Here is a 27,425-nt window from a genome sequence, read left to right on the forward strand (position 1 = left end):
GGCTTAAATAACACAAGCTTATAGCTTAAGTAACGCAGGTATAGTGGTAAGCATAATCAAGCCTAAATAAATACCGATGTTTGTTCTCAAAATAAATAAAATAAAAATACAATCACAAAACAATGAAATATATGAGGTCTTACCTCATTTGAAGCTTCCAAAACGTCGATTTCGTGTTCCATTCGTCAAAATTAATTTTTCTCAATCAACGTGTTTGTAGTTTCATTGGTTAGGATTTTGTTCTACAATTGAGGGTGAGCGGAGTTTTGAGAGTTTAAGAAAATAAATAATGTGTTAAAAGTGATTTGGAGATTTTTTCTTTTTTTTTAAACCTTATAAGATCCAAATTGTCATTACATAATAGGATACATAAGTCATTTATATATTTAAGTACCTAATCTATTGAACATTTCAAACAAGTACCCAATCTATTGAAAATATCACATCCGTTAAGTCTTAGTTAATTTTTCAATCATAGATTATATTCAAAACCCACCAACTAGGTATATCATGATCAACATTAATATTAGTTGCCTAAAAATCTAATTTCAAACATAAATTATATTATATAGAACCCAATGATCAGACGGGTATTGAATGAAATTGAAAATGGACCCAATTTCAAGGAGCTTATTTCTACTCATGTAATTTCCTCATTTGCCGATTCTCGGCTCGTAACACTTCCAATTCTTATTTATAGGCGATGAAGATGGTGGTAGCCACATCATGGCAGTGCATACCATTTTCCGCAACCTCTATGACCTTCTTCTTGATGTTGGTAGCTTGAATTGTAGGGTGCACAAACTTAGTGGTTTTGCTTTGGGTTTGGAGGTGCTAGCCTGATGGGGGTGTTGTTGACCGTTAGTTGGCAGATGCTATGCTTTCATGGCCTTCTATTGATTTCGGGGACAAAGGAAGCCATAGTTCATTTAACAAATTTTTAAATGGGATTTTAACAGATATGACATTTCATTTGGTTGAGTATTTATTTGGAATGTTTAAAAATGTTGAAACCAATTTGAAATGACACTAAAAAGTTGAAGAGTTTTAGATACTTGTATTCAACATTATGTGGCTATGATTTCATATTATTTTTCTTTGCAATTTCTCTGTTGTGGCTGTGATTTGACTTCTGAATCTATATAGATATGCTGATTGCACCTAGATTAAGAGATTAGTCTTTAATTTTCTTCTGAATACAAAGTGTCTTCCACTTTGTTTTTCCATTGTGCCTATGGGTAAGGAATTAAAATGTCCTCATTTGGTGAAAGGTCCATAAAAAAAATTTAAAAAAAAAATCTAAGATAACACGTTCAAAAATCAACTTAAGAAATATTAACACAAAAAAATAATATCGCATAATCAAATTACCATATAAATAAATACATATAACCCCATATAGAGCCTGAAAAAAATAACCCCTCATTGAAAGAGATTCTTTTATAAAACCCAAAAGATGCCACCACTTTTCCAGCCTCATATAGAGCCCCTCACTGGGAATGCTCTTATTGCAACTAAAGAGTTGAGCATCAAAAGAGGGCTAAGAAGGAGGTTGGATTTGACTAGCCTGATGCCCTTCAGCCAAGTAATGGCATGGTGAGCTCCACATAATATAGTCCAATCATCAGTTGGAGATGAGTATTTTGACAAATCAGACCATTTTTTGGCTTTGGACCCTCAACCCTCTCCATTCGAGATGGCCTAATATTTCTTGGATAAATCTTTGGCAGCACATCTGTAATTCATGTTCTTAAGGAGATACCGAATGCAAATTATGTAACAAGGCCACATTAATTTATTCTAGTTCAATAGTTTTAAGAGACAAGGTTTATAACAGGTTCCAGATCTCCACTACCATTAGAAACTACTAGTTACCATGTCAATATAATCTTCACAAACACACAACCCCCATGGAAATCTTGTTGGACCCCTCATAATCAATATAAGCACATCTAAAACGTACGCATTATCCCGGTGGCCAGTTCATTTGCCGTCCTCCAAGCAGATGGACGTGAAGGTGATAAACGGATTGACCTGCAGGAAGACATCGCTCAGTATTATGTTTAAAGGGAAACAGCAGTTAAAACACCAACAGTTTAAAGGTATAGACTTAATGATATGTCATTCCCAAGTATTCAGAGTAAGAAATAACACGCACATCCGTTTGGGCCATCGTTGATCACAATCCTGAAGCCATCATCAAGACTCTCCTGCTTGGCAATCAGCTTGGCTGCGTACAGAAGCTGACCAAGAATCTCAGTGTGTCTCTCCTCTGCCTGGAAAGCAAAAATGAACCAATAAAACATTAAATTCCGCCACTGTGTCATCCGTCAATTATGAACTGAAAAATTACAAGGCTAAATGAGCTTATGCTCGTACAAAATTTACAACTTGTAAAGGGAAACTCAACCCAAGAAAAGAAACGTTGATAGATCGCCACAAAAATCCCATTTCATACAACATTTGATGTTCTTCTAATGTTTTTAGAAAAATTAAACCTTGCTAATCGTGTTTCCCACCCGTAAGTAATTTTATACAGATAAAGCATACACTGTTTGGAGAGGGAATGATGCTGCAAGCAGCTTACTGCAGTCAAAGTTTAAATCATATTTTATTGTTTTCCTTTTCGTTTCAGGAACATATAACTGCTAAAATCATTACAAGATAACATTATTTTATAAAATAAAAAATAAAAAATCACTCGCATACAAACACCATAATATTGCAAGATATATATGAAATAGTGACGGGAGAGCATAGTTCAAACTATGATACAACTACCAAGCACCACATGATTAACAGGTTAAGAGACTATACATTCTAGTGTGAGGCAGTTCACACGAGTATTTTTAGGTCAACCGTCAACTACTTCGGAGCCTTATATTCACTGTCTTTGAATCTTTTTATATCACAGGATAAACATCTTAAGTTTCCTGAATTATGTCTATTTGAAATCCTTAAATGTATCAATAACTAACTTGGATCTTCAACCATACAAATATAAACAACTCCTACAGAAAGGCTACAGTTAAACCTCTATAAATTAAGTCTTGGGACCAAGAAAATCTATTAGTTTAGCGGAATATTAAATAATCGATATATCAATAATTTATTAATTTATTGATTAATTAATAACTTATCAATTTATCAAGGTAATCAAAGAGTTAGAATTATCGTAATGGAATGGATGTAGAGGACCTCTCGAACTACCCTGGAGAAGACACAACTTCAGAGAAGTTGACTGACAAGCAAATTATTGAGAGCGTCATGGGAAATGATCAAGATGATGAAGTCGAAGATGATATTTCTACTATGGGACCCATTTCATGGAAAGAAGTTCTCAAAGCGATGATGATATTTAAGCATTTTTTGTTGCAATATGATTTATCGAGAGGGGTATTAGGAGAGTCCAAGGGCTTTGCTCCACACCTAAAGGAATCTTGGTGGTGGAAGGAGGAGTTACAGACAAAGGTTAAGGCTAAGAAGGAATGTTGTAAAGCCTTAACAAGGATATGACTGATGAAAACGGTGAAAGGTATAGAATAGCGAAGAAGGAGGCAAAGAAAGCTGTGAGAGAAGCTAAGCTAGCATCTTTTGACGATATGTATAAACAACTAGATAACAAAGAAGGAGAGTTGGATATCTATAAACTAGCTAGAGTAAGCGAAAAGAAGACAAGGGACCTAAACCAAGTGAGGTGCATCAAGGATGAGAATGCAAAGGTTCTTGCTACAAAGAACGCAGTCAAAGACAAATGGAGAGGTTATTTTCATAATCTTTTCAATGAAGGACATGAAAGGAGTACTTCTTTGGGCGAGTTGAGTAACTCAGAAGAGTGTAGAAACTACTCCTTTTACCACCAAATTAAGAAGGAAGAAGTGATTGTAACTTTGAAAAAGATGAAACATAGAAAAGTAGTGGTCCCAGATGATATACCGATCAAAGTGTGGAAAGTTTTAGGAGAGACGGGTATAGCATGTCTCACAGACCTTTTCAATAAGATTGAAAACGAAGAAGATACCAAATGAGTGGCAAAAGAGCACTTTGGTGCCTATCTACAAGAATAAGGACAACGTACAAAATTGCATGAATAGGGGTATTAAGTTAATGAATCATACAATGAAGCTCTGGGAGAGAGACACAAGTCTCGGACAACCAATTCGGTCTAGGGCGCTCAGCCATAGAGGCAATCTATCTCTTACGAAGATTGATGGAAAGATATAGAGATATGAAAAAAGATTTGCACATGATCTTTATAGATTTGGAAAAAGCATATGCTAGGGTCCCAAGAGACATTCTTTGGAGGATTTTAGAAAAGAAAAAAGTACGAGTAGCATATATCCAAGCTATAAGGGATATCTATGATGAAGTAAAGACTGCCGTAAGAACTCATGAAGGACAAACCAAAAGCTTCCCCTTAACCGTAGGGTTACATCAAGGCACATCTTTAAGTCCTCACCTTTTTGCATTGGTAATGGATGAGTTAACGGGACATATTCAAGATGATATTCCTTGATGTATGCTTTTCGCAGATGATATAGTGTTGATAGATGAAACTCAGGAAAGAGTAAATGCGAAGCTTAACCTTTGGAGATAAGTGTTGGAATCTAAAGGTCTTCGCCTATATCGGTCAAAGACAGAGTATAAGGAGTGCAAGTTCAGTGCAAACGGCTACTCAAATGAGTTAGGGGTGAGGATTGGAGACCAGGAAGTACCAAAGAGCGACCTCTTTCGCTACCTAAGATCTATCTTGTAAAAGAACGGAGAATTGGATGGAGTTCTCAACCATAGAATACAAGCTATATGGATGAAGTGGAAGATTGCATCCGGCATGTTGTGTGACTGTCGTATGTCATTGAAGCTCAAGCGAAAATTTTATAAGACGGCAATAAAGCTGACAATGCTTTATGGCACATAATGTTAGGCGGTGAAGCATCAATACGTACATAAAATGAGTGTAATGGAGATGAGAATGCTTTATTGGATGTGTGGGCACATGAGAAATGATAAGATTAGGAATGAGGATATCCAAGGTAAAGTAAGAGTACCCGAAATTGGTTTGGACATGTGAAATGAAGGCCTATTGACACTCCGGTTAGAAGATGCGATTACGGGACAGATGTTCAAGGCTGAAGAGGTAGAGTAAGACTTAGGAATACTTTGGAAGAGACTCTAAGAAAAGACTTAAGAGTACTTGGATCTAACGGAAGACTTAGGATTAGAGGACAGATGTTCAGGGCCGAGCGCAATGACGTTCTAGGATTCATATAGCCGATCCCACTTAGTGGGAAAAGACTTTGTTGTTTTTGTTGCAGTATGAGAAGACCACACCAGAACTTATCATGTTAAGAAAAGTTAGAGATGAGATCCAAGGTGACATAAATTTCAAGAAGAAACAAACAATGAATGAATCATATTTTAAAAAGGCCTCATAGTCGAATCATAAGGACTACGTATCATGAAATTGTTAATTTATATACTATGTGGGACCTATATAAACTTTTTTTAATGTGGTATCTTATAAACTTAGTGAATTATTAATTTAGCATGCTATCTAAAAAGTCTACCCTGACTGAACATTGGAGAGCAATGCATAGTGAAAGAAATCAAAATTTATGTGATTTCCCAATCATAGTGAAAAGGTCAATAATCTCCATGGGACAAAGCTCAGATACAATCACAATAAAAGGGTATTAGGTTATCACAATTGACATACATAGATAAAATCCTGGTCAGATTTTCTATGCACAAATCCAGGGAAGGTTTTTTACCCTTCGAACCGTACCTCATTGAAGACATGATAGGAAGAGAAGAGTGCGAGGAAGGTTCCTTATGCTTCGTATAGAAAGTCTGTGTATGTCATACTTTGACCTAGACCCTACATTTGTATTCTCGTGGCTACAGTTAGTTGTTACTATCGACTTAGACCCAACATTTCTATTCTCGTGGCTATGGTTACTCATTACTATCGAACCCAGGTACTGAACATTTAAGGGCATTAAGAACATACAGACACATTTGTGGAGAACCAAAGGTCACATGTTCATCTAGGGTAGTGAGGATATAATACCAGTTGACTATTATTCCAATCAAATCAAGATTCTTGGTCAATTTCTGGGTATGTATTCAATCTAGAAGGATGAGCTGTGAGTTGAACATATGTGAAGTATTATTGCAATGCAACTCTACCAGGAGACCGAAAACTATGCATTTTTAAAAGGCAAAAGGAGATTGTTTAGCACAAAGCAATACTAGGGTAGGGGCAACAATGCAAAGATCACGCAAACCAAAAGAGTAGAAGCACAGATACACAAAATATCACTTATTCGTAAAATCATGCAATGACGTGACATCAAAATAGACAACATTGCGTCAAAGAAAACAAAGACATTGACGCCTTTGCTTATACTGAACATAGCTGAATCAACTTAAATAGTTGTGTATTAATTTGTCCAAAATTTGAGAACCAAAGATATTTTTCGTTAGCTGACTTTATATTGGGTATCATTTATATCCATAACATTAATTATTATACACACCTCCAATATTCTATATAAAAGCAGAGCATCTCTTTTACTTCACTTGAAAGACGAGAACTGTGTCAGACAAGAAAGTTTCTAAAGTAATTCTAATATTCCCTCCGTAATTAAATAAGGAGCATTATTGCTTACTGTAATTTCTTATAGGGAGAAAGAGAGGAAATCCATAAACAAAAAAGAAACAAATAAGTTCAGTACCAAGTACCTTAGACAGTCCAGTTAAGCCATCTCTAACTTTGGGAATAATCAAAATGTGTGTTGGAGCTTGCGGATTAATGTCCCTAAAAGCAAGGACCTGTTCAAAGTAAAGAAAAACAAGAGGTAAGCAACCAGAAAAAGGAGAACCGTAAAATCAATAACATACACGAACCAGAAATAAGGTGACTGCATCAAAAACACAGACGAAGATAAAACTGTACAACAGCTAACACAGCATTGAACTAACAAGATATTATATAATTATAAACATATTAATTTATAATACATCCCAGCCTTAAGGAAGCTAGTGAATCTCCATGAATCACACTTGATAGGTGGCCTTCTCAAAACATTTGGTAACACTTGCCTTTTTTTTTTTCCTTCCCAATTAGTGATAAAGTAGTAAAAATGATAGAATAATGTGAGTAGAGATGATGGATGCGTAAGATTTGAAAATTTGCAGAGACTGAACTTGAGTACTAAAAAGAAAATTTAGAGATGTTTGAAATTATAAAATATAATATTATATAAATTAAATTACATTTCAAAATTAATAGAAGAGTTAAATAAGGGCATGTTTGGTAGGCTAGATGAGATTGGACCTTAGGGATAGGATTGAAGTGGCAAGGACTTTTAAGACAGGACTTGCAACCCATGTATAAGGATAGGTTAGATAACCCACTCTATTGTAGATTCATAACCCATCTTGTCAAGTTCTGTCCATCTCACATTTTAACATAACAAACAACGGACTGGACTCAAGTCCATTTTAATTAATCACAATCTATCCCATCCAGCCTACCAAACGGGGGCCTAATAGTAAATCCGTCACAGGATCAGGACAGTTGCAACAAGTGTATAAACATAACAAATGGCAGCTTCTTTAGTTTAACAATTTTCAGCCCCAAACTTATAACCAAACAATGGGGATAATATAAAAACAAATTAGCTGAAATGATTAATTCACAAATCCCAATTGATGAACTCATCAAAATCAAATACTGTGAACATATCGGGCTAACATTGACGACATATCGACCAAATACTAAAAAACAAACATTTCAGCAATCAGAATTTGTAATTCATCATTTAAGCAATTTTCCAAAAAGCAAATAAAAAAATTATAAATAAATAAAAAATAGGAAAATTCAAAGATACACACAAGGGACTGGGGAGTACCTTATCGTCCTCAAAAACCACCTTAGCCGGTATTTCCTGGTTGATTATCTTGTCAAATCTGCAAAACATAAACAAATAAATCGAATTAATCAGACAATTACATGATTTCTAAAACGTAAAATGAATCTGAATCAAAAGTGGTCGAAAATACATGGTGGGAGCATCGGAGGGAACGGCGGCGAGAGCGGCATCCTTCTCAGCCATGGGGTTCGGAGGAGTTACAAAGTGAGAGCCTATTACTGCAAGCCGGTTGCTTTTATCGGACCTCGCACCTACGATACTTTTCTCTTCCTTTTCCATCGCATGCCCTCGATTTTACCTTCTGCTCTGCATCGCTATGTGGTCACTACAGTCATTTCGTAACAATTACATTTCCTTTTTCTTTTCATTTTTTTTCCTTTTGTTACAAATGTCCTTCAAATCCGGACCTCTATCATTTTGGTCCTGGACATTACATACCAATTCCTTATGCGACCTGTTAATATGACATGATTATTGTCAAACTCTTAACTTCACTCTACAATTTGTCTTTGAATTGAAACTCCTCCATAAAGTTGATTTATCCTTTTAAAAAAAAAATAATAATAAATTTTCCTAAGTGGCCATATTTGGTTAAAGATATGAAAAGTAATTAAACTCATTTAAAGCCAATTTTTTTAACAAAACATAGAGATAAATGATATAAAATAATAGGAAAAATTAGCAAATTGGCAAAATTTTTGACATACTTGAACATTAAGGACCACATTGATGTGAGTAGTCAATTCCAGAATGACATTGACTGATCTTTTAAACTTTAGGGACTAAATGATAGGTTACCCCATTTTAGAGGCTATTTACGATAATAACCTTTATCCATATTACACCTTATCATTGGATATGTGGTCCCACATGTGTGCTGTTGGAATCAAATTTGTGCATATCCACGGACGAAGGCAGTATTTGATAGTAATCACTCATGTTAGTGATGGGTGAACTGGGTTGATCGAAGGTGTGATTGATTCCATGATCGAACCGCCTACATATCTTTCGGGAAGTAGAATCACATCATGGGCGTAATTTTATAGAATAGTGGTGTGGTGTGTGCGACATCGTGAACCATCCTTGACAAATATACCTTGACTAAGCCTTGTAGGAGAGAGGAGTTTCCATGTCCATGCATAACGAACAGTGTGTAAAGAATGTGTGTTAAATAGATGATTAGAGAGAAATCAAAGAGATCTTATTAGACATAAAAAGATGTATGTGATATACACAAGCAGAGCCCGCCCTGAGGGTGTGCAATAGGTGCCACTGCACAGGACCCCCAATTCGGAAGGGCCCCTAAATTTTCATTACATGTATACAGATGCATATAAAATAGATTATATGCAAAAGATAATCTTATATATGGTTCTAGCGCAAACGGTTTAACTCTTCTTTCTTATAGCCATAGCTTTACCTTTGACAAAATTGACCAAGAAAGGAGTTAGGTTTGAATGGGATGATGATTGCGAGCAGAGTTTCCAGCAATTGAAGTATTATCTCACTCATGCCCATTTTCTAGCACTTCCTGCCAACGTCAGTAATTTCGAGACCAACAAGGACGCTTCATTGAATGTTCTGGGCTGACCTAAATCTAATATGTAAAGGCCCAAGCACCGTTCATTTTAAAAATGAGCCGTATAAAGCCCGGCCCTATGGTTTTCTATACTCCTTTTGTTTTGTATTTGATTCGCAAATTGCAAAAGTGTAGAGTGTAGTTATTTATTTATTTATATATTTATTTCTTTCTTTCTTGAGAGGTAAGCCAATGTCTCTTTAATTGTAGCTGTTTGCTTCTCTCAGTCGAACACTCTCCAAACAACAATAAACAGCAGAAAAAAGGAAGAAGATGAGCAGCATCGGAACAGGTTACGATCTCTCCGTCACCACATTCTCCCCCGACGGCCGCGTCTTCCAGATCGAGTACGCCGCCAAAGCCGTCGACAACTCCGGGTACCAACCGTTCCTCTCCAAACCCTATTTGCTTCCCCGCGGCAATCCAATTTCTCAATCTCCAGCATTTTTCGCCATCTGATTTGGGGTTTAAGGGGTTTGTAATTGTAAATTTTGTGTGTTGCAGGACTGTCATTGGGATCAAATGTAAGGACGGCGTTGTTATGGTAAACCCTTTTTTCTTATAAATTTTTTGAAATTCTTGCTCTCATACGCTCGGATATTTAAACTTAGGGTTTTTTTTTCTTTATTTAAATTGATTTATTCTGAATTTCAGGCTGTGGAAAAGCTCATAGCGTCGAAGATGATGCTGCCCGGTTCTAATAGAAGGATTCATTCAGTTCATCGCCACTCCGGGATGGTATTTACTTGGATTCTTTATAGAGTTTAATACCCAGTTCTACTAAATGCTCAGGGAGCTCACTTATGGTTAATTTGTTAACTTTTTGGTTTTTAACATATCTATTACTGCTAATTAAGTAGGTCAGGATTTTGTTGTGGTCATGATTAGTTTGAATGTTCGATTATATGTTCCATGGACACCTATAATGTTGGGGAAATTCTATATTCTTCATAAGAAATTTGAATTATCAACCAAGTCATAAAGGGAACGGAGGGTGTGAGGAAGGAGTGTTTCTCTTGCTCTGGCCTCTAGCTGTGTTTTGAAAAGAAAGAAGTGTTTCTCTTGCGGCTTAAAAATATGAGAGATCTATCTCTTAAACTTAAAGCAATCCTGGTGTTCAAAGAGTCTGATTTATTTTCACAAATTTACAGGCCCTTTTTTTCTTCAACCAAACTGGAGTTAGTCACACCTGAATATCTCTGACTTACTCTCCATATAACGTATATACTCCTATGCTCATCATTGGGATTGTATTTGAAAACGAGTAGCAAATTGCTGCTTATTTTCAAATGCCATTGGGAACAGAAAAGTCACAAGTTGGTTTGAATCTGCAAGACTGGGCTAACCTGAATCTTGTATCATTCGTGCATTTCCTTTAAGATTTCCTTATTAGGCTTTCGTCAAACTGGTGATATGTTATTTTAAACAGCATGTGAATTAGTTATAAGTTGATGCATCTTTAATTCCTTAGCTCTTTGGCGGATATGTTGAGATATTCAAAGAATGTATGATATACACAGATTTTCATATATTTTGTGCCAGATCTAGATTTTTTGACATCATATGAGTTTCGTCTGATAATTTTGGGTGCTTAACTGTATTCAATCAATCTTACCATCAGAGAACTGACTTTCAAAATTAGCTTGTGATGCATTTTGTGACATTTACTGATTACAGGCAGTGGCAGGATTAGCTGCAGATGGTAGGCAAATTGTTGCTAGGACCAAGTCTGAAGCCACCAACTATGAAAGGTTTGCCTTTTCCTTTGGATTTCACGTATAAAACAAACAAGAAAACATTGAAGGTTTTTGTTCTGTAGAACGTCTAAACATTTTCTCTCTCCCTCTCTCTCACTCATGGAATTGTGTTAATCTATCCTCCCTTGCTATCCTTACATTTTCTCTTTCAGTTTGTCACACTAGTATAATTTGAAAGAACAGGTCTGTTAGGCTGGATTTGTGTTTAAATATCAACTTAAAGTTGGTCTAATCAGTCTGAGTATATATATTCTTACTTTGGCTTTTCATGTAGTTTAATGAGTCAATAGAAAGGCCCAAAATCTTTAGTTTGGATTGGATCCCACTTGCACCTTTATAAAATGAAAATAATTTCTGGTCCCTCACTTGGTGGCTATTATCTGTTTTACATTACACTTGTATTTTCAGAAGTCAGTACTTATTTATTGTTGTTTGACGCCTGTTAATAATGGACATTAAGAGGTCAATTTTGTTAGTATCTGCTTGAGTTATATAGACAGTTTGGTTGGTGAACAAGTTCTGTAAATTTTGCCTTGTAATTTTATGCTGGTGCATAATTGTAAAAAATATAATCTCTTCCTTTTTTAGAATCTTACCATTTGCTATTTCATGATTGGCTCGTAATTATACATGATTGGTCTGTGTACCTTTAGTTTATTATGTTCTTATTTTTATGATTCTTCCTGCAGTGTGTATGGTGAACAGATTCCTGTTAAGGAACTTGCTGAACGTGTTGCTAGTTATGTGCATTTGTGTACACTATATTGGTGGCTCAGGTTTGTTGAGAACAGACTTTTCATTTTGTCATTTCAAAGGTTCTTTTCATCCCTTCTGATTATCTGTGAGAGTTATTTGCAGACCTTTTGGATGTGGGATAATCCTTGGTGGTTATGACAGAGATGGGCCACAATTGTACATGGTTGAACCTTCTGGTGTTTCTTATGTGAGTTTACTTTCGTATCTGGTTGTCATTGCTATAAGAATAGTGTTTATCCTTGAACATTTTAATTTATCGTTTTAATTAATTATTTTTTGTATTAATCTTTGCTTTTGCATATTATCTAGAGGTATTTTGGTGCTGCAATTGGAAAGGGCAGGCAGGCTGCCAAGACGTAAGTTGAGAGTTTGCTTTCTAAATTTTTCTGACAGGATATTGCAGCATTATAAACTTTTTTTGCTTTGTGTGAAAATCTTCCTATTAATTTGCGCTCAATTTGGTCTATCTTGGTCACTCTGAAAGCTTGTGATCAGAATAGGATAAGAACTTGGGTGGAAGAGAGAACATTTTGCTTTGATAAAATGTTGAAAAGAGAATATAGAATGTATATAAACCCCGAATCAAACAAAAATTGAACTACCAAACTGTAAGCCTTAAATCAAATAGTCAAAGACCAAACCAAAATCTATCTACAAGGCTGTATACAGCCCATACTAACAACAAGGATTCTTGAGCATGTGTCTTATATTTTAACAATGACATTAATGTCAAATATTTTCTTATTTTAATATTTTATTATTATAGTTTATTGTGCTGAGAAATTTGAATGTTGATGCTTATATATCTCTGTCATGTGATGACAGAGAGATTGAAAAGTTGAAGCTTTCGGAGTTGACTTGTCGGCAAGGAGTTATTGAAGTAGCCAAGATGTGAGTGACATACACCATGAATACTTTTCTATCTGGCATGTTTTAATTTGATGATGATGACATCTAGCTATAGACTTTTTATGCATGAAGGTATTTTGTTACAAGGTCTTTAAATAATGGTTTGTTTCTTAACCATTACATCAGATGTGGTTCATTAACAATGTAACCTGTTCAAGACAAACGGCTCTCTTTTTTACCATTTTGTCTTAAAATTCAGCATACCTAAGTTTTGTCATTAATGTGAAACTTCCATTCTTTTCTGTACATGGAGATAACAAGAATGGTTCATCCATGGTAATATTTGTCATTTAAGTCTAATCATGTCACTACGAACAAGATAGAGGTCTGCAAGCTATTTTTGCCCTTTTAACTTAAATATTCAATGATGCACAACAGCATTTATGGAATTCATGATGAGGCAAAGGACAAGGAATTTGAGTTAGAAATGAGCTGGGTCTGTGACGAATCAAACCGTCTGCATCAGAAGGTATCTGAATTTCTTTCCGAGTTCAAGAAACTTGCAAATTTCAAACTAATTTACGATGTGGCTTTTATTTTATTTACCACATTTGCTTCTCATACCTATTTTTGACATTTTGTGTTTTCAGAAGTTTTTTTGTTTTAATTCTTTTTTGTTTCATTTTCTATTTTCCTTTTAATTGTTTGTTACGCACCATTCTTTGTGAATTCTGAGCATGAGTCCATAGCTTTTCTTAAGGATCCACCGATCAGTTGAGTGGCCCATGACTCCATGACCAATAACCTATATCTTAGTTGGAGGATGTAGAATTGTACATTTCAATTGTGGGTCTCACAAATGTTAATGTTTGGAACAAAAATTGAGAATATTTTTGGAGCCCGAGCTGATTCTCCTTATGTGTATGTCAATTTCCATCTAGATTTATTTATGCAAAAGATTTTCATTATGATCTACGACTGTTAATTTGAATCAATGTTTTTAAAAACCTGCCCCAAGGCATGCCTCGGCGGTTTTGGAGGTGGGGCGGGGGCAATGTTTTAAAAGGCTTGCCTCAGGGCGCGCCTAGGCGCCCTGTGAGGCTGGGCTTGAGGGTTGCTACCTCTGTTGTGAGGGAGTGGGAGGAAGGCACCGCTGGAGCCACCTCAGGGGATTTTTTTATTTATTTTTTACATTTTTTATACTCCCAAACCCAAATTTTGGGTAGGGTTTTAACTGCCTCATACTTCTTCCTTGCACTATCATCTCTCTGTCTTTTTTTTTATGATTTTTTTTTTATATAATGGATGTGTGTGCTGTCTGCGTGCATTGTTATATGTGTGCTCATTGTGCTTTTCATCCTCCATTTTATATATATAATATAATATATGTATATATATATGTTTGTGTGTATATGTATTTATAATATATGTGTGTGCTTAGGGTGATTATTGATTAATAATCTTTTTTTTTTAATGATTAATATGTGTATGCTTAGTGTATATATTAAAAAATTTAGGTCCCATGAGGCTTTGCCTCACGCCTCACGCCTCACGCCTCACGCCTCACGCTGGGCTATCCCTTGGACGCCTTGCCCAGGCCTCATGCTTTTAATACATTGGGCGGGGGTGAAAACGCCTCTAAGCAAGTGGGAATAGGCAAAAACTCGCTTGGACGTGGTTGAGGTGTGCCTTAGGGCGTTTTGGGCATTTTCATTTTATTTTATAGAACTTCTACTCAGTCTTCTTCATTCGACACTCAAGTCCTCGACAGCCTCACGTTCTTCTTTGTGAAACTCTGAAACCCTACCTTATCTTCTTCTCGCAACACCACCAACCAAGCAGCACCACCGCCACCCAGCGAAGAGGGAAAATGAGAGTGAGGGTGTACCAAGGGAAATAGAGTGGGTGGGGGATGCATGTGGACCATATTAGTGTTGTAAAATGAGTGGATATTAACGAAGGAAAGAGAGTGTTTGTGGTGCATATTTGGATGAATGATTTTTTATTTATTTATTATTTGTTTTTTATGTTTTTGAGTTAAACTTGTTAATGACTTGTGCACTTTTGAATGACAAAGGATGTTTGTTTTACAAAGTATATATATAATTTAGGTCCCATGAGGCTTCACCTCACGCCTCAAGGCTTTTGCATAGTCGCTATCCATGAAACGCCTCTCCTATGTCTTGGCCTTTTAAAACATTGATTTGAATACAATCTTTTTTTGAGTGCTGCCATTTGTACTACATATATTGACCACCTTTCTAATGGAGGTAGTTAGGACCGACATTGGTGGGACCCATGTACCTCTGTTTGGTGGTAAGAAAAATGTGGTAAAGGAAATCATTATGCTTCTCATTTTGAAGGCTTAGTTTCTGTATTTAGTCTCTTTCCTCTAAAACGCAAGTCATCTTAACCAGTACAGGATTTAGAGTTTGTGGTGTTTGATGTGCGGTCATATTCAGTTGTGTGTGATTCCTAGCTAGAAGTGCCTACTGATTCACCGAACTTGTGCACTATATACTCCCACATTTATTCTTTTACTCAAATTGGATGATTTAGCACGGAAGGTTCTGATGCATTTAAATGAACAATTTTCCAACACTACTCTGTTTCTGTTAGCTACTTCATACTGATATAATTTTTTTCGCCTTCATTGTATTTGTTATATTTGAAAGCCTGTGTTGCCAACCTGCAGATTGATGATTTTGTTATTGGTTGTTCAGGTTCCAGATGAGCTTCTAGAGGAAGCAAAGGCAGCGGCTAAAGCAGCATTGGAAGATATGGATGCAGATTAAGAAGCTGATGAAATAATGTGTTAATATTCTGAAACCCTACTAGAAGAACATCAACAGAAAAGGGTTAATGAGATAAGATTGATGGATTTTCATTAGCCAATTTGAGCTGCTGTAGTATTTCTTGTACGTTAAAATGTTCAATTTACCGAAGACGTGGTGCAAACCGCATCTGTAGGATGTTTGAGAAACAGAGTTTCACTTACATTATTATGCACTCTCCTTATTAACTGCTGAAGTATTTCTGTTTTTTCACTTGGGAGTTTGCTAAAACTTTTATTTTCATTTGTGTGTGCTTTGATGGAGTTCAATTTTTGTTTCTAAACATATTTTCGGGTTCTTCCGTAAACGAATGGATTTTTGTTTTTGGCACTTTTTGACACGAACCATATCAATCAAAATTCTAATCTATGTATAACATGAAAATAGTGTTGGGAATGAAATGCAAGCCTTTATACGACTTGCTCGGTTGCTCCCGCTGTGCCCGCCCTCTCCAACTCCCTCTTCTCCCCATTTCATTTAAAGCTCTTAGACGCTATTCAAGTTGAGCTCTACTCGCGGACCTAACCAATCAAATTGCGTGGACAGGAATTTATAGGAACTAATTTCTCACGTCTCTTTGTAGAGGATGAAAAATAGAAATTTCTTTCGTGTTTTTATATTAAGGGCCGTTTGATAACCATTTAATTTAGGTTTTTTTAATTAGCACTTCATTTAATGTTGAATATACCTCAAATTAAAACGTAATATTAAATGGCTTATATATCATACCATGCAATGATAATTTCAACCTTAAAAAGTTAAAAAAAGAAAAAGAAAAGAAATTTCTAAACACAACCCAAATATCTTCAACTTTCAAAATTCCTCTCACCTCCGCTGTAGAACAAATCCTAACCGATGAAAGCTACAGTGAAAGAGGCACTCCCTTCAATAACCAATGAAAGCTACAATCCTCCAGACCGTACTTGGTGTTCCTGTAAAAGCTACAATCAAAGGGGTACTACCTTCAGTTTGGTATCTACTGGGTTCTTTTCAGTGAAACACATTTAATAGATATTTTGAAGCTCCTAGTTTTCATGCTTCTCTGTAGTTTTGTATCGAAGGATATTATGTTCTTTATCCTCAACAGTTCAAGACTACAAAACTTATGTTTTTTTTTTCTTCACTTTTATTTGGTAACTACTTTTTTCGGTTTTCAAATTTCAAAAAAATTAAAACTGAAAACTGCTTTTTGGAGTTTTCAAAATTTGGCCGAGTTTTCAGTTTTCATTTTTTTTAAATCTGAAAACTGAAGGTATTCAGACTTTATTTTTTAGTTTAAAAAAAAATTACCAAAAACTAAAAATGAAATGATGACCAAACCAAACAAATTCAGAGGAGCCAATTTCTCGAGACAGAATTGGCATTTTCAATGGCCAATAAGGATTGATAAGCAGAACGTGAATTAATGTTTGCCTTTTTTTCTGTTAGAGAAGGAAGCGATACCCAAATGAAAGGAAGGTTTCTATTTCCCCTTTATTCTCCCATGAGCTCTAAAATGATTTCCAAGCATCAGTTTACCGGGGAAAACCAATAATTTCTCATTCCTCACAAATCAAACGCATTCTAGAATAATATGTTAGATTTATTATACATTTGAAACACATACTAAAATTACATGATGATATGTGATATCTTCAATTAGTATTTAATGAGAAAAAATTATTAATTAACATAGTATTATACACGTCACTTGTGACATAATATGGTATTATTAGCATTATTGTAATAAAAACTAGTGTGAAAAAAATCGCGGAGTATGTCAAAATTTCCTATTTGTTTAACTCTTCTCCCAAGAAAAATAGTCCCTCTAAAATTGACACATCTCATTATTTTGGTCCCTAAATTATAAGATGTATCAATTTCATCACTAAACTTTACTATCGCACATAAATGTCATCCATGTCATCCAATTCCATCAATTTTCTAGTTTGTTTGATGACATGGCACATGTGGGACTATTAGTTTTAGGCCCCTGTCACGTGTCACTTAAGCTTCTTAGTCAGAATTAGGGCAAATATTCTGATTAGTTGACTAGTCAGAATACGTAATCAGACAACCTTAGTCCAACATGCTAGACTTAAGCCCATTATAAGTATTACTTGTCTTCCAAGTAAGGAAACTCTAATTCATGTCAAACTAGGATACCTTGGGGATTAGGCAATGTAATCATATAATCCTAAGAGGATTGAATATTTTATCCTAAATTCCCTCATAGATTGTCTCCTGATTTAATAGGGATTACTCGGTCAAGATCTTTATAAATACCCTAGTCTGGGTATTTATCCAGGAGAATCTCTGGATCTCAAGCGATCTCTTTAACTTCTCCATGATCATCTAATATCAACGCATATTCTCTACATGTCACTCGTCTACACATAGACATGGAGACTCCTTTCTCCTACACGCGTAAGTCAATGCATCTTTGTCAAGGATGGTTCACGATGTCGCACGCACCACACCACTCCATCTCTAGAACTATACCTGTAATTTGATTCTTCTTCCTGGAGATATGTAAGCAGTCTGATCATGGATTCAAGCACAAATCTGCCCTCAATCAACCCCATTCACACTTCACTGGAGTTCATGGGTGGTTCTGATTAAATAACTCATTTGTGTGCATGTGTGTACAAATTTGGTTTCAACAGTTGGTGATTTTATTAGGAGATCGAAGAAGAATCCTTTTTCATTTCCAAGATTTAATATATCGTATATGTTTAAATGTAGGAATATGGTTAACTCCTACTAATCTTTTGTAAAACTAGTAAACAAAAGATTCATTAACATCTTTACGAGAAATCAAGCGATTTGATCTTTTCTCATGGGACGCTTATAGCTCCCACTAGCTTGCTTAGGTTCATGGTGGATGGATCTCTACAACTTATACACCTTGTGGTTCCTAGTCTTAGACATATATCATCAAGACTATCTTGATAATGGTTTCGGAAACCCATATTATGTCTAAACATTGAATCACTGTTTAGTTGTAGCAAGCAATATTTGAATTAATTAAAACCAAGACTACGTTAAAGATGGTTTCTTCCAAGTCAACCAATCTCTTTGATTGTAGTCACCTTGAGCTATCAATTAGCTTTGAAGGTTTCACTATTTCGGGTCAAATGGTATTATACCATTTCCTTGAGTATATGTCCTACACACACCCAATATAGTAAAAAAGATCTTCATTCTTTTTTTCTTTCGAATTAAGAGGTGTAACTCTATGACATAATCATAAAGTTCAAACCATTCAACTGAGATGGTTTACAGATCCTTCTCAACTACCTTGGAGCTCATGTTGTAGGAACTAGGTTGTTACATTTGTTGAGTATCATCTTGTCTCTCAAAGAACTTACTCCTTGAGTTCTACCTCTCATTCATTTGCTCTATCTTAGGCAAATCCTGTTGTAGGATTATAATGAACTACCCAACCTGCAACCTTTGTTAGTTGGTTTATAGAAGTGATATCCTAAGGTTAATTTAAGGAATCCCACAAGATTGTTCTCAAACAAATATTGCTTATTCGCACACAACCCCAAATCTTAACTCAATTAAGACTTGTCTTTCTTTCCAACTACATCCTATGGAGTTCTGAAACATTTTGGAAGACATTCTTATTGACAATTAGATTGTCTTAGAAGTGTATATCCTATATATGAGTAATTTGTTAATATGTAACGAACTACATCTAACTAGAGTTCGTTCTTCTCCTAATGGAGAAATCCATTCTTATGATGCTACATTCCCTGATACCTTTCAAGGAAACTCTTCTAAATTGTTCATTTTCATTTGATCAAATCTAAGGAGAAAAATACTTTAGATGTTTTACTCATCAACTTACATTTTCTATGAAACCTTTTGCAAAGTTTTCGGACTTGTGTTCATTCAAAATACACGATAGTCCAACCGAGAGTGATCTTCAGTAAATGTCACACAACATGAGTAGTATTATGTAGTGGATACATTCCACTAACATCTGAGTGAATTAACCTTAACAACTTTGGGAATCTTTCTTCTTTCCAAAATAATAAAGATTCGAACAATTCGCCCTCATAGAAGTTTAACAAGAAGGCATTGGATCCGAATCTAACGATCCATAGCATCCATCTATGGCCAACTTGTAATTTATGTTTTCGAGGTGTCACAACTTAGTAAGTTAGTCACTACCTTGTAACCTTTTGGGTTTTAAGCATCATTATATTCTAAACAGTTAACACTACCACATAATCTCTATAATATAGACACAATGAATTGGATTACAATAATCTAATTATTCGTTAATAACGAACAATGTTTTGTCAAACAAAACAATCCATCAATCTCTTAAAATTATAGTGACGGAATTAAGTTCCTTATTCAAAATTGGGATGTAAAGATGTTTGTACCATACTTGACCAATCCCGAAACTACTGAGCACCGGTCAACGTTATACCGTCAAGGACCCAGAAGAGTTTCCCTCCAACCAGGAGGCCAGTCACAGCGCGACACGTGTCGACATCAGAAGCCAATCATAGCGCGACACGTGTTAACATCAGAAGCCAATCACAACACGACACGTGTCAATGTCAGAATGAAACTAGAAACTCTCTTCTATAAATAGAGATCATTCTTTCACAATATTTCCTAATGTCATTTGTACTAAATCATTGACTTGTACTTACTAAAGGAGAGCTTGAACCTATGTACTTGTGTAAACCCTTCACAATTAATGAGAACTCCTCTACTCCGTGGACGTAGCCAATTTGGGTGAACCACGTACATCTTGTGTTTGCTTCCCTATCTCTATCCATTTACATTCTTATCCATGCTAGTGACTGGAGCAATCTAGCGAAGGTCACAAACTTAACACTTTCTGTTGTACCAAAGTCCTTGATAATCTCATATTTATATATATTTTACATAAAATTCACTTGTCTTTTCTTAGTTAGTTCCTTATATTTTTGAGCTATTTACTATGTTTTTGTGTTTTGTGTGATTTATCAAACAAAGAAAAGAAAAGTAGCACAAGTGAGATATTAAGTAACAAATTCGTCAAAATTGCCTGTGCAGATTAGCTGACTTTGGAAGCATGTTACGAATAACTCAGAATGAATGAGAGAATGAGCCTTATATACTTGGAAAGCTACGGATGTCTATTTTCTGGAGCAATTTACGGATTGTTAATATCATTTTTATAGAAGAAGTTATGGGTATTGTAACACTGAAAGGTTTAGAAAAGGGCTAAGCAGATTTGGCTAATAAAATGAGAAAGTAAAGGCACTTGTTTTGTGTTTTGCTTTGTCATCAACACTCAACAGGAAATGGGGTTTTGATTGCACTCATTTGGCTTTGGAGCAAGTGGAAATGCACAGCTAGAAAGAGAAGGCACGACACATGCAAAAGAGAAACATGGACAGCTACACACATGCAAACTGCACAGGTTGGAGGGCATACACACACTCTACATGGACAGCACACACACAACAAGAAAGGCACGGCATGGAGGGCTTGGCATGGGCAGAAAATGGGTGGATTGTTGGCTGAAATAATGAAGAACATGTGTATGCAAATGAAAAGGAAAAACACACACACATGGGCAGAAAATGTGTTTGTTTTGTGGTTGAAATGATGGAGGTCATGTGTGTGCAAATGTAAAGGGAAACATGGACATCACACACCCATACAAACTGCACATGCAAGGAATTGAAGTGGTCCTCTCCTTAGCCTATAAATACATCCACCATTCCCCTTCCTAAGGACAATCTGGATCCATAAAAAAAGAGCTTCATTCACAAACACAAGTCCCTTGCCATGAGCTCCATTCCATTTCATCCATACATTCAAACACATCTCCATACACTTCCATTTTCCATGCCATGAGATCCATTCCATCCATACATCCATAAATCCCACATTTCACAAACACAAATACATTTTCCTTCCCTTGGCCGAGACATTCACCAATCTTAAATACATTCCTAACCTTTCCATATATCCATACACATCCTAGACACTTGTGCCACAACAAAGAGAAGAAGGAGAACCCTTGGACGTGCTTGCTATTCAAGTTGGATTGTTGGAGCGTTTTTAGGTGTTTTCATTCTTTTATTTTCAATGCCTAAATTTGTTTATCTTTGCTTTGTGAGTATGAGGAACTAAACCCCCCTTAGCTAGGGGGAATTCGAAACCATGTTCATGCTTGCAATATGATTTGATTACTTTTAGTTGTGATTCATAAGTTGTGAATTCAATTTACTTATCCATTTGAATTAAAACTGATTTGTGTATGTTGGTTGAGAGTGCACGCTTAATTTTCATGCATAAATCTGATGCTAGGATATAAGGGAGTTTCACCTAATCATTATGAACTTATATTCACAAGTAGTGAAGGTTGCTCGTCACAACCGTGTTAAGTAAATTCTTGGCATAAGTTTCATGCAATTCCTAGTTACAAGTGTTTCGTCAATGCTTATGATTTTCATAGAACTTAATGATTCTTGCTTGTATCTCTATTATGCAATTCATGTAGGGAACTTGTGGGGAATGCTTTGGGTTGTTGTATGCAATCATCCAATTCAATGAAATTAGGAAAATCTGAGGGTTAATTAGTGCAATTCACAGTTAATCTGGGGCGTTGAGAATTCGTAGTTTATTGAAAAGCAATTGGAAATCGTTTTGTTTGCAAGTGTGTCATGTGTGGAGAATAACCTCCTAGCTAGCCTTCCATCCATTCAATTTACTCAAATTTGTGCAGATTTCATTAGTTCTTTAATTTACTTGTTTTGTTTTCAAATTCATCAAAACCAAAACCCCCTTTACCTTGTTGAGTCATATTAGTTAGAAACTGATTTAGTTTGTGCTTTTAAGTATTTTGAACCAAGTTGAAACCAAAATTCTTCCAAAAGTGTGTTTAGAGTCCAAATCTGCCCAGTTTGTGTTTTTAGGCAGATTTGAGTGTTTTTAGCTTATTTTGAGTTCTTCGAGTTTGTTTTGAATTCTTTGAGTCTAGTTTAGTGTTTTAAACTTAATTTTACGTTTTTAAGTCAGTTTCAAGTGTTTTAGCAATCCCTCATAATCCCCGGCCTAGAACGATCCCTACTTACATTCTTTACTACAATTGACAACAAGAGGGTTTAATTTGTGTGTTAAGTTAATTTTCGCATCAAAATTTTGGCGCCGTTGCCGGGGATTAGCAATTTTGCTAATCCCTTGTTATTTCTTTTTGTTTATTATGTGTTTTTGTTCCTAGTTGATGACTTTACTTGTTTTCTTGTTTTAGGTGGTTTATGAATCGAAGTTCTCAACCTATTCATAAGCACATCCGTGACTTTGACGATGATTTTGAACGAACTTTGAGACGAGCAAGGAATCAACAAGAACCCCTGATAGAAGCATATTTATGTGACTGAGTTAGCTTGTTCTCATGCATTTATGTTGTTATTTCTTAGTTAATTATGTATTTTAAGCTATTTTCATGTGTTTGTAGGTCCATAGGCCTTCAATAAGATGCATTTTGGTGCATTTTGGAGCAGTTTTGGGCTTGGAATGAATAGCACATGCATGGAGCAAGGTGGATGGATGAAATTGAAGACTAAAGAGGTTAGGAATGTGTTAAAGAGATAGAAGAATTAATGTAAAAAGGACAAAGAGCTCAGCCACAAAGGTTGTCACTCCACCATTCACCTTTCCATCATTGCCGTGCACCACTATTGCACTCCCTTTGGATTCCTATGCCATGCATCATCATCCATGTTCCCTCCATTGACTCATTTGTTGCATCATTCCACTTCCTTTCCTTTGTCTACCATGTGCACAATATCCTTTCACCTCCTTGCACTCATTGATTCACCACTTACTCACCTTTCCACCCATGCCATGCATAATCACCCTTGTCCCCTCCATCATTTCAAATTTCATGCATCATTACATTGAATCATTGCACTTAATTGCTACACCATTCCTTGTTCCCTCCATCATTTTAGATTCATGCATCATTACATTGAATCATTGCACTCAATTGCTACACCATTCCTTGTTCCCTCCATCATTTCAGATTTCATGCATCATTACATTGCATCATTGCACTCAATTGCTACACCACTCCATGTTCCCCTCCATTGCCATGCACTTCCTCTATAAAAGGAAGTGTGTGTAACATAAATTTAGTATATACTTTGTTAGATCATTCACTCCCATTTCAACACAACATTCATCCAAACACATCCATTCATCTTCATATCCATTCCTCCATACAAACAAACCTTCAAACACTCACCAACACATTGTGCCGTAGCAAAGGAAGGGAAGGAAAGTGCTTGGACGTGCTTGTTGTCCAACTTGGATCGTTGCAGCGTTTAGGTGTTTTCTTTCTTTTGTTTCTAATGTTTAAATTCATTTCCTTTCGTTTTGTGGTAAATATGAGTGGCTAAACCCCTCTTGGCTAGGGGTGATTTCAAAGCCATGATTATGTGTGCAATATAATTTGATAAATTCTAGTTATGAACTCTTGAATCGTGAATGCAATTGGCTTAACTATTTGATTGATAACTTATTTGTATTTGTTAATTAAGGGTCGACACTTAATTGGCATGCATAAATCCGTTGCTAGAATATAAGGAAGTTTCACATGATCGTTACAAACTTATATTCACATGTAGTGAAGGTCGCTTATAAACGATCGCGTTAAGTTCAATTCCTAGCATGAGTGACATGATGTCATAGTTGCAAGTGCTTTGTCAATGCTTATGATTTTCATTAAACGTAATGATCTTTGATTGTATCTCTATTATGATGTCATGTAGGGAACTTTTGAAGAATGTTTTGGGTTGTCAAATAATGTCATCCAATCCAATAAAACAAGGAAAATCTGAGAGTTAATTAGTGATGTCACGGTTAATTTGGAGCACTGTCATTCATAATTCAATGAAATAGTAACTGGAAATTAAGTTATTTGCATACATGTCATGTGTGGAGAAAAAACCTCTAGCTATCCCATCCATCATCTTATTTCTCAATTTTATTTTACAATCTGTCTAGTTTTTCATACTTGTTTGTTTGTTACAACTTCCTCCAAATCAAAACCCCCCTTTTAGTTTCTTGTTTCAAAGTGTTTCAAATCTGTTTTAATTTGTGTTTTTAAATGTTTTGATTCAAGTAAAAATGAATTTTCGTCCAAAATTATTCCTAGTGTCTAGTTTAAGTTTATTTGGTTGTTTTAAGTTGTTTTGAGTATTTTAAGTTTGCTTTGAGTCTTATGAGTCTTGTTAAGTGTTTTTAAATTTAGTTTTATGTTTTTGAGTTAGTTTAGAGGTTATTAGCAAGCCCTTCTAATCCCCGGTCCAGAACGATCCCTACTTATACTCATACTACAATTGTCAAAAGAGGGTTAAATTTGTGTGTTAAGATAATTTTTGCATCAAGTTTTTGGCGCCTTTGCCGGGGATTAGCAACTTTGCTAATCCCTTGTTATTTCTTTTTGTTTATTTTCGTGTCTTTTGTTTTTAGTTACTGACTTTGTTGCTGTTTTTTTTTTTTTTTTTTTTTGTTTTTTTGTTTTTTTTTTTTTTTTTGTACTTTTGATATTTGATTTAGTTTTGTTTCCTTGATTTCAGGTACTAGAGAAGTAAGACATGGATTTTGCTACCATTCAAGCTCACTTGACGAAACTTACTTCTCAATTGTCACAATATGCCGAAAGGACCACAATGCAAAGTGTCCCTACATGTGGTCCTATGGGCAAGGATATCCAACTCGGCAATATTCTCAATTCGCTACGAATGAAGATGCTTGGGGTTTTCAAGGCCATAGCCAATCATGGGACAACATGTTTTCCAATGCTTACAATTCGGATTGGAGAGATTATTTAGATTACATAGAACCTCAACAATTCCAACAAGATGGATATTGGCAGCAAGAAGAGGAGTTCCATTCAAGACCTATGCAACCATCACAACCTCATATACAATATGCTCAATCAAATTCAGGTTCGTCAATAGATTATGAACGAATTTTTGATGAAATAAATTCTTTGGTGTAGGGCTCACAAAATCAAACCAAGGAGGCTTAATAAGATGGATATTGGCAGCAATCTGATAAGTTTTATTTAACACCTATGTAGCCACCACAGCTTCCCTTACAACAATTCCAATCAAATTCAAGTATGTCCATGGATAGTGATCAAAATTTTCAATTACTAACCTCTTTGGTGCCCGGGCAGCAAAATCAAAATGAAACAATGCTCAATCAAGCTAAAGAGATGAGCGAATTAAAAAATCAACTTGGAGAGATTATGGAGTTCACGGCACAAATTCAAGAGCAAAGTGAACTCTCCAACTCAACTATTGAAAATTTGAAGGAAGATTTTGAAATCCATGATGCTATCACTTTGGGAAGTGTTATGGAGGTTGGAGGTGAACCCAAGACATCTAAACCAAGCCAAAACATAGATGAACAACTGATGCTCGAAGAAGAGGAGAATAATAAAGCCACGGCAAGGGAAGAACCACCCTTGCTGCAGCCCCATATGCCCTCTATGCTGTCCACTACAACCAAGGTAAGCCTAAATTCAATTCGTCTTGACCCCGTTTCACCAAATGTCCTTATTCCTTGCAGGATCAAGCAATCCAAGGAAGAAGAGGGTGAGAAAGGCATCTTCAAAACCTTTCCAACGAATCAAGAGCAAGAAGTGGATGGGGAATGTCTAGAATTCATCAAAGAAGATACACTTGAGATGAAAAATCCCAAAGAAGTTGGATTTTATGACACGGGACAAGTCATAACTCTCAAAACACCAAATCTGGCCAAGTCCCATATCCCTGCAACCTTCAAAGATGTGGTGTTCGTAATTGAGTTTGTGTGGAGCAAGCAAGTAAGCCATCTTCTCCAACTTCAATTTTATTTTATACTAACTTGCTGATTTTGATGATTCAGGCACCTACACTAGAATTTAAACCATTGCCGGATCACGTCAAGTATCACCTTCCATTCAAGGATCAATTCCATGCTATGGGCCCTATCCAAGCTTAGAAGGAAGTTTCGTCCGGCTGGAAGACGTTAAAGCAAGCGCTTCTTGGGAGGCAACCCATGTATTAAAAAAAAGGAAGATCTTTGAATTGTTTCACAATCAATTTTGCGTTTCTAAAAACCTTCCATTTTCTGCATTTTTATTTTGCCATGGTTGTCATTTTTATTTGTTGCTTGTTTATTTGTTTTTGGTGTGGGTTTATTTTTGAAACATTGACAGATATGCAAGGTATTTTTACATTAAAATTCGTTGAAAACAAACGGGAGGCAGAAAAATACAAGAGGGAGCCTTCACAAAGGCTGCTTAGGAGAAATCTCAGTAGTCGGCGGAGCCACAGAAGGAGGAGGTATGAGAGTTTGATCATTTGGAGCTTTACTACGCGGTAGATCCCCAGAAGACGAAGGCAAATGCTGTTGGTGACACTCTTATTATCTATCTGTTGGTATCGGCTTCAGCAGTAAGTTCCGTTCTCATTCGAAAGGATAGTAATGTTGAACGGCCTGTCTACTACGCTAGTAAGGCCTTACAAGATGTGGAGACACGATACTTCAACATCGAGAAATTGGCTCTAGCATTGGTCATGTCTGCTCGAAAACTTCGCATTTACTTCCAAGCACACTCCATCATCGTGCTTACCAATCATCCTCTTCGACAGATACTTCAAAATCTTGACACTTCCGGGTGAATGATCGAATGGGCGATAGCATTGGGTGAGTT

General features: G+C 35.9%; 2 protein-coding genes across 2 annotated transcripts; one reads left to right on the top strand and one right to left on the bottom strand.

Annotated features, from left to right (window-relative positions):
* Positions 1-1,772: 1,772 nt before the first annotated feature.
* On the bottom strand, positions 1,773-8,402 carry LOC103454689 (14 kDa zinc-binding protein). Its single transcript, XM_008394281.4, has 5 exons — positions 8,068-8,402; positions 7,917-7,974; positions 6,745-6,834; positions 2,159-2,276; positions 1,773-2,034 (listed from the first exon to the last, which is right to left on the bottom strand). Exons 1-5 carry the CDS (start codon positions 8,214-8,216, stop codon positions 1,967-1,969), a joined length of 483 nt encoding a protein of 160 aa, XP_008392503.1. The 5' UTR covers positions 8,217-8,402; the 3' UTR covers positions 1,773-1,966.
* Positions 8,403-9,593: 1,191 nt separating this feature from the next.
* On the top strand, positions 9,594-15,925 carry LOC103454690 (proteasome subunit alpha type-3). The gene is made up of 10 exons (XM_008394282.4): positions 9,594-9,893; positions 10,021-10,060; positions 10,171-10,254; positions 11,194-11,267; positions 11,963-12,049; positions 12,132-12,216; positions 12,339-12,385; positions 12,855-12,920; positions 13,317-13,407; positions 15,602-15,925. Exons 1-10 carry the CDS (start codon positions 9,790-9,792, stop codon positions 15,671-15,673), a joined length of 750 nt encoding a protein of 249 aa, XP_008392504.2. The 5' UTR covers positions 9,594-9,789; the 3' UTR covers positions 15,674-15,925.
* The last annotated feature ends 11,500 nt before the right edge of the window (positions 15,926-27,425 follow it).

Source organism: Malus domestica, chromosome 14 (genome assembly GCF_042453785.1).
Source record: "Malus domestica chromosome 14, GDT2T_hap1".
Lineage (NCBI taxonomy): Eukaryota > Viridiplantae > Streptophyta > Magnoliopsida > Rosales > Rosaceae > Malus > Malus domestica.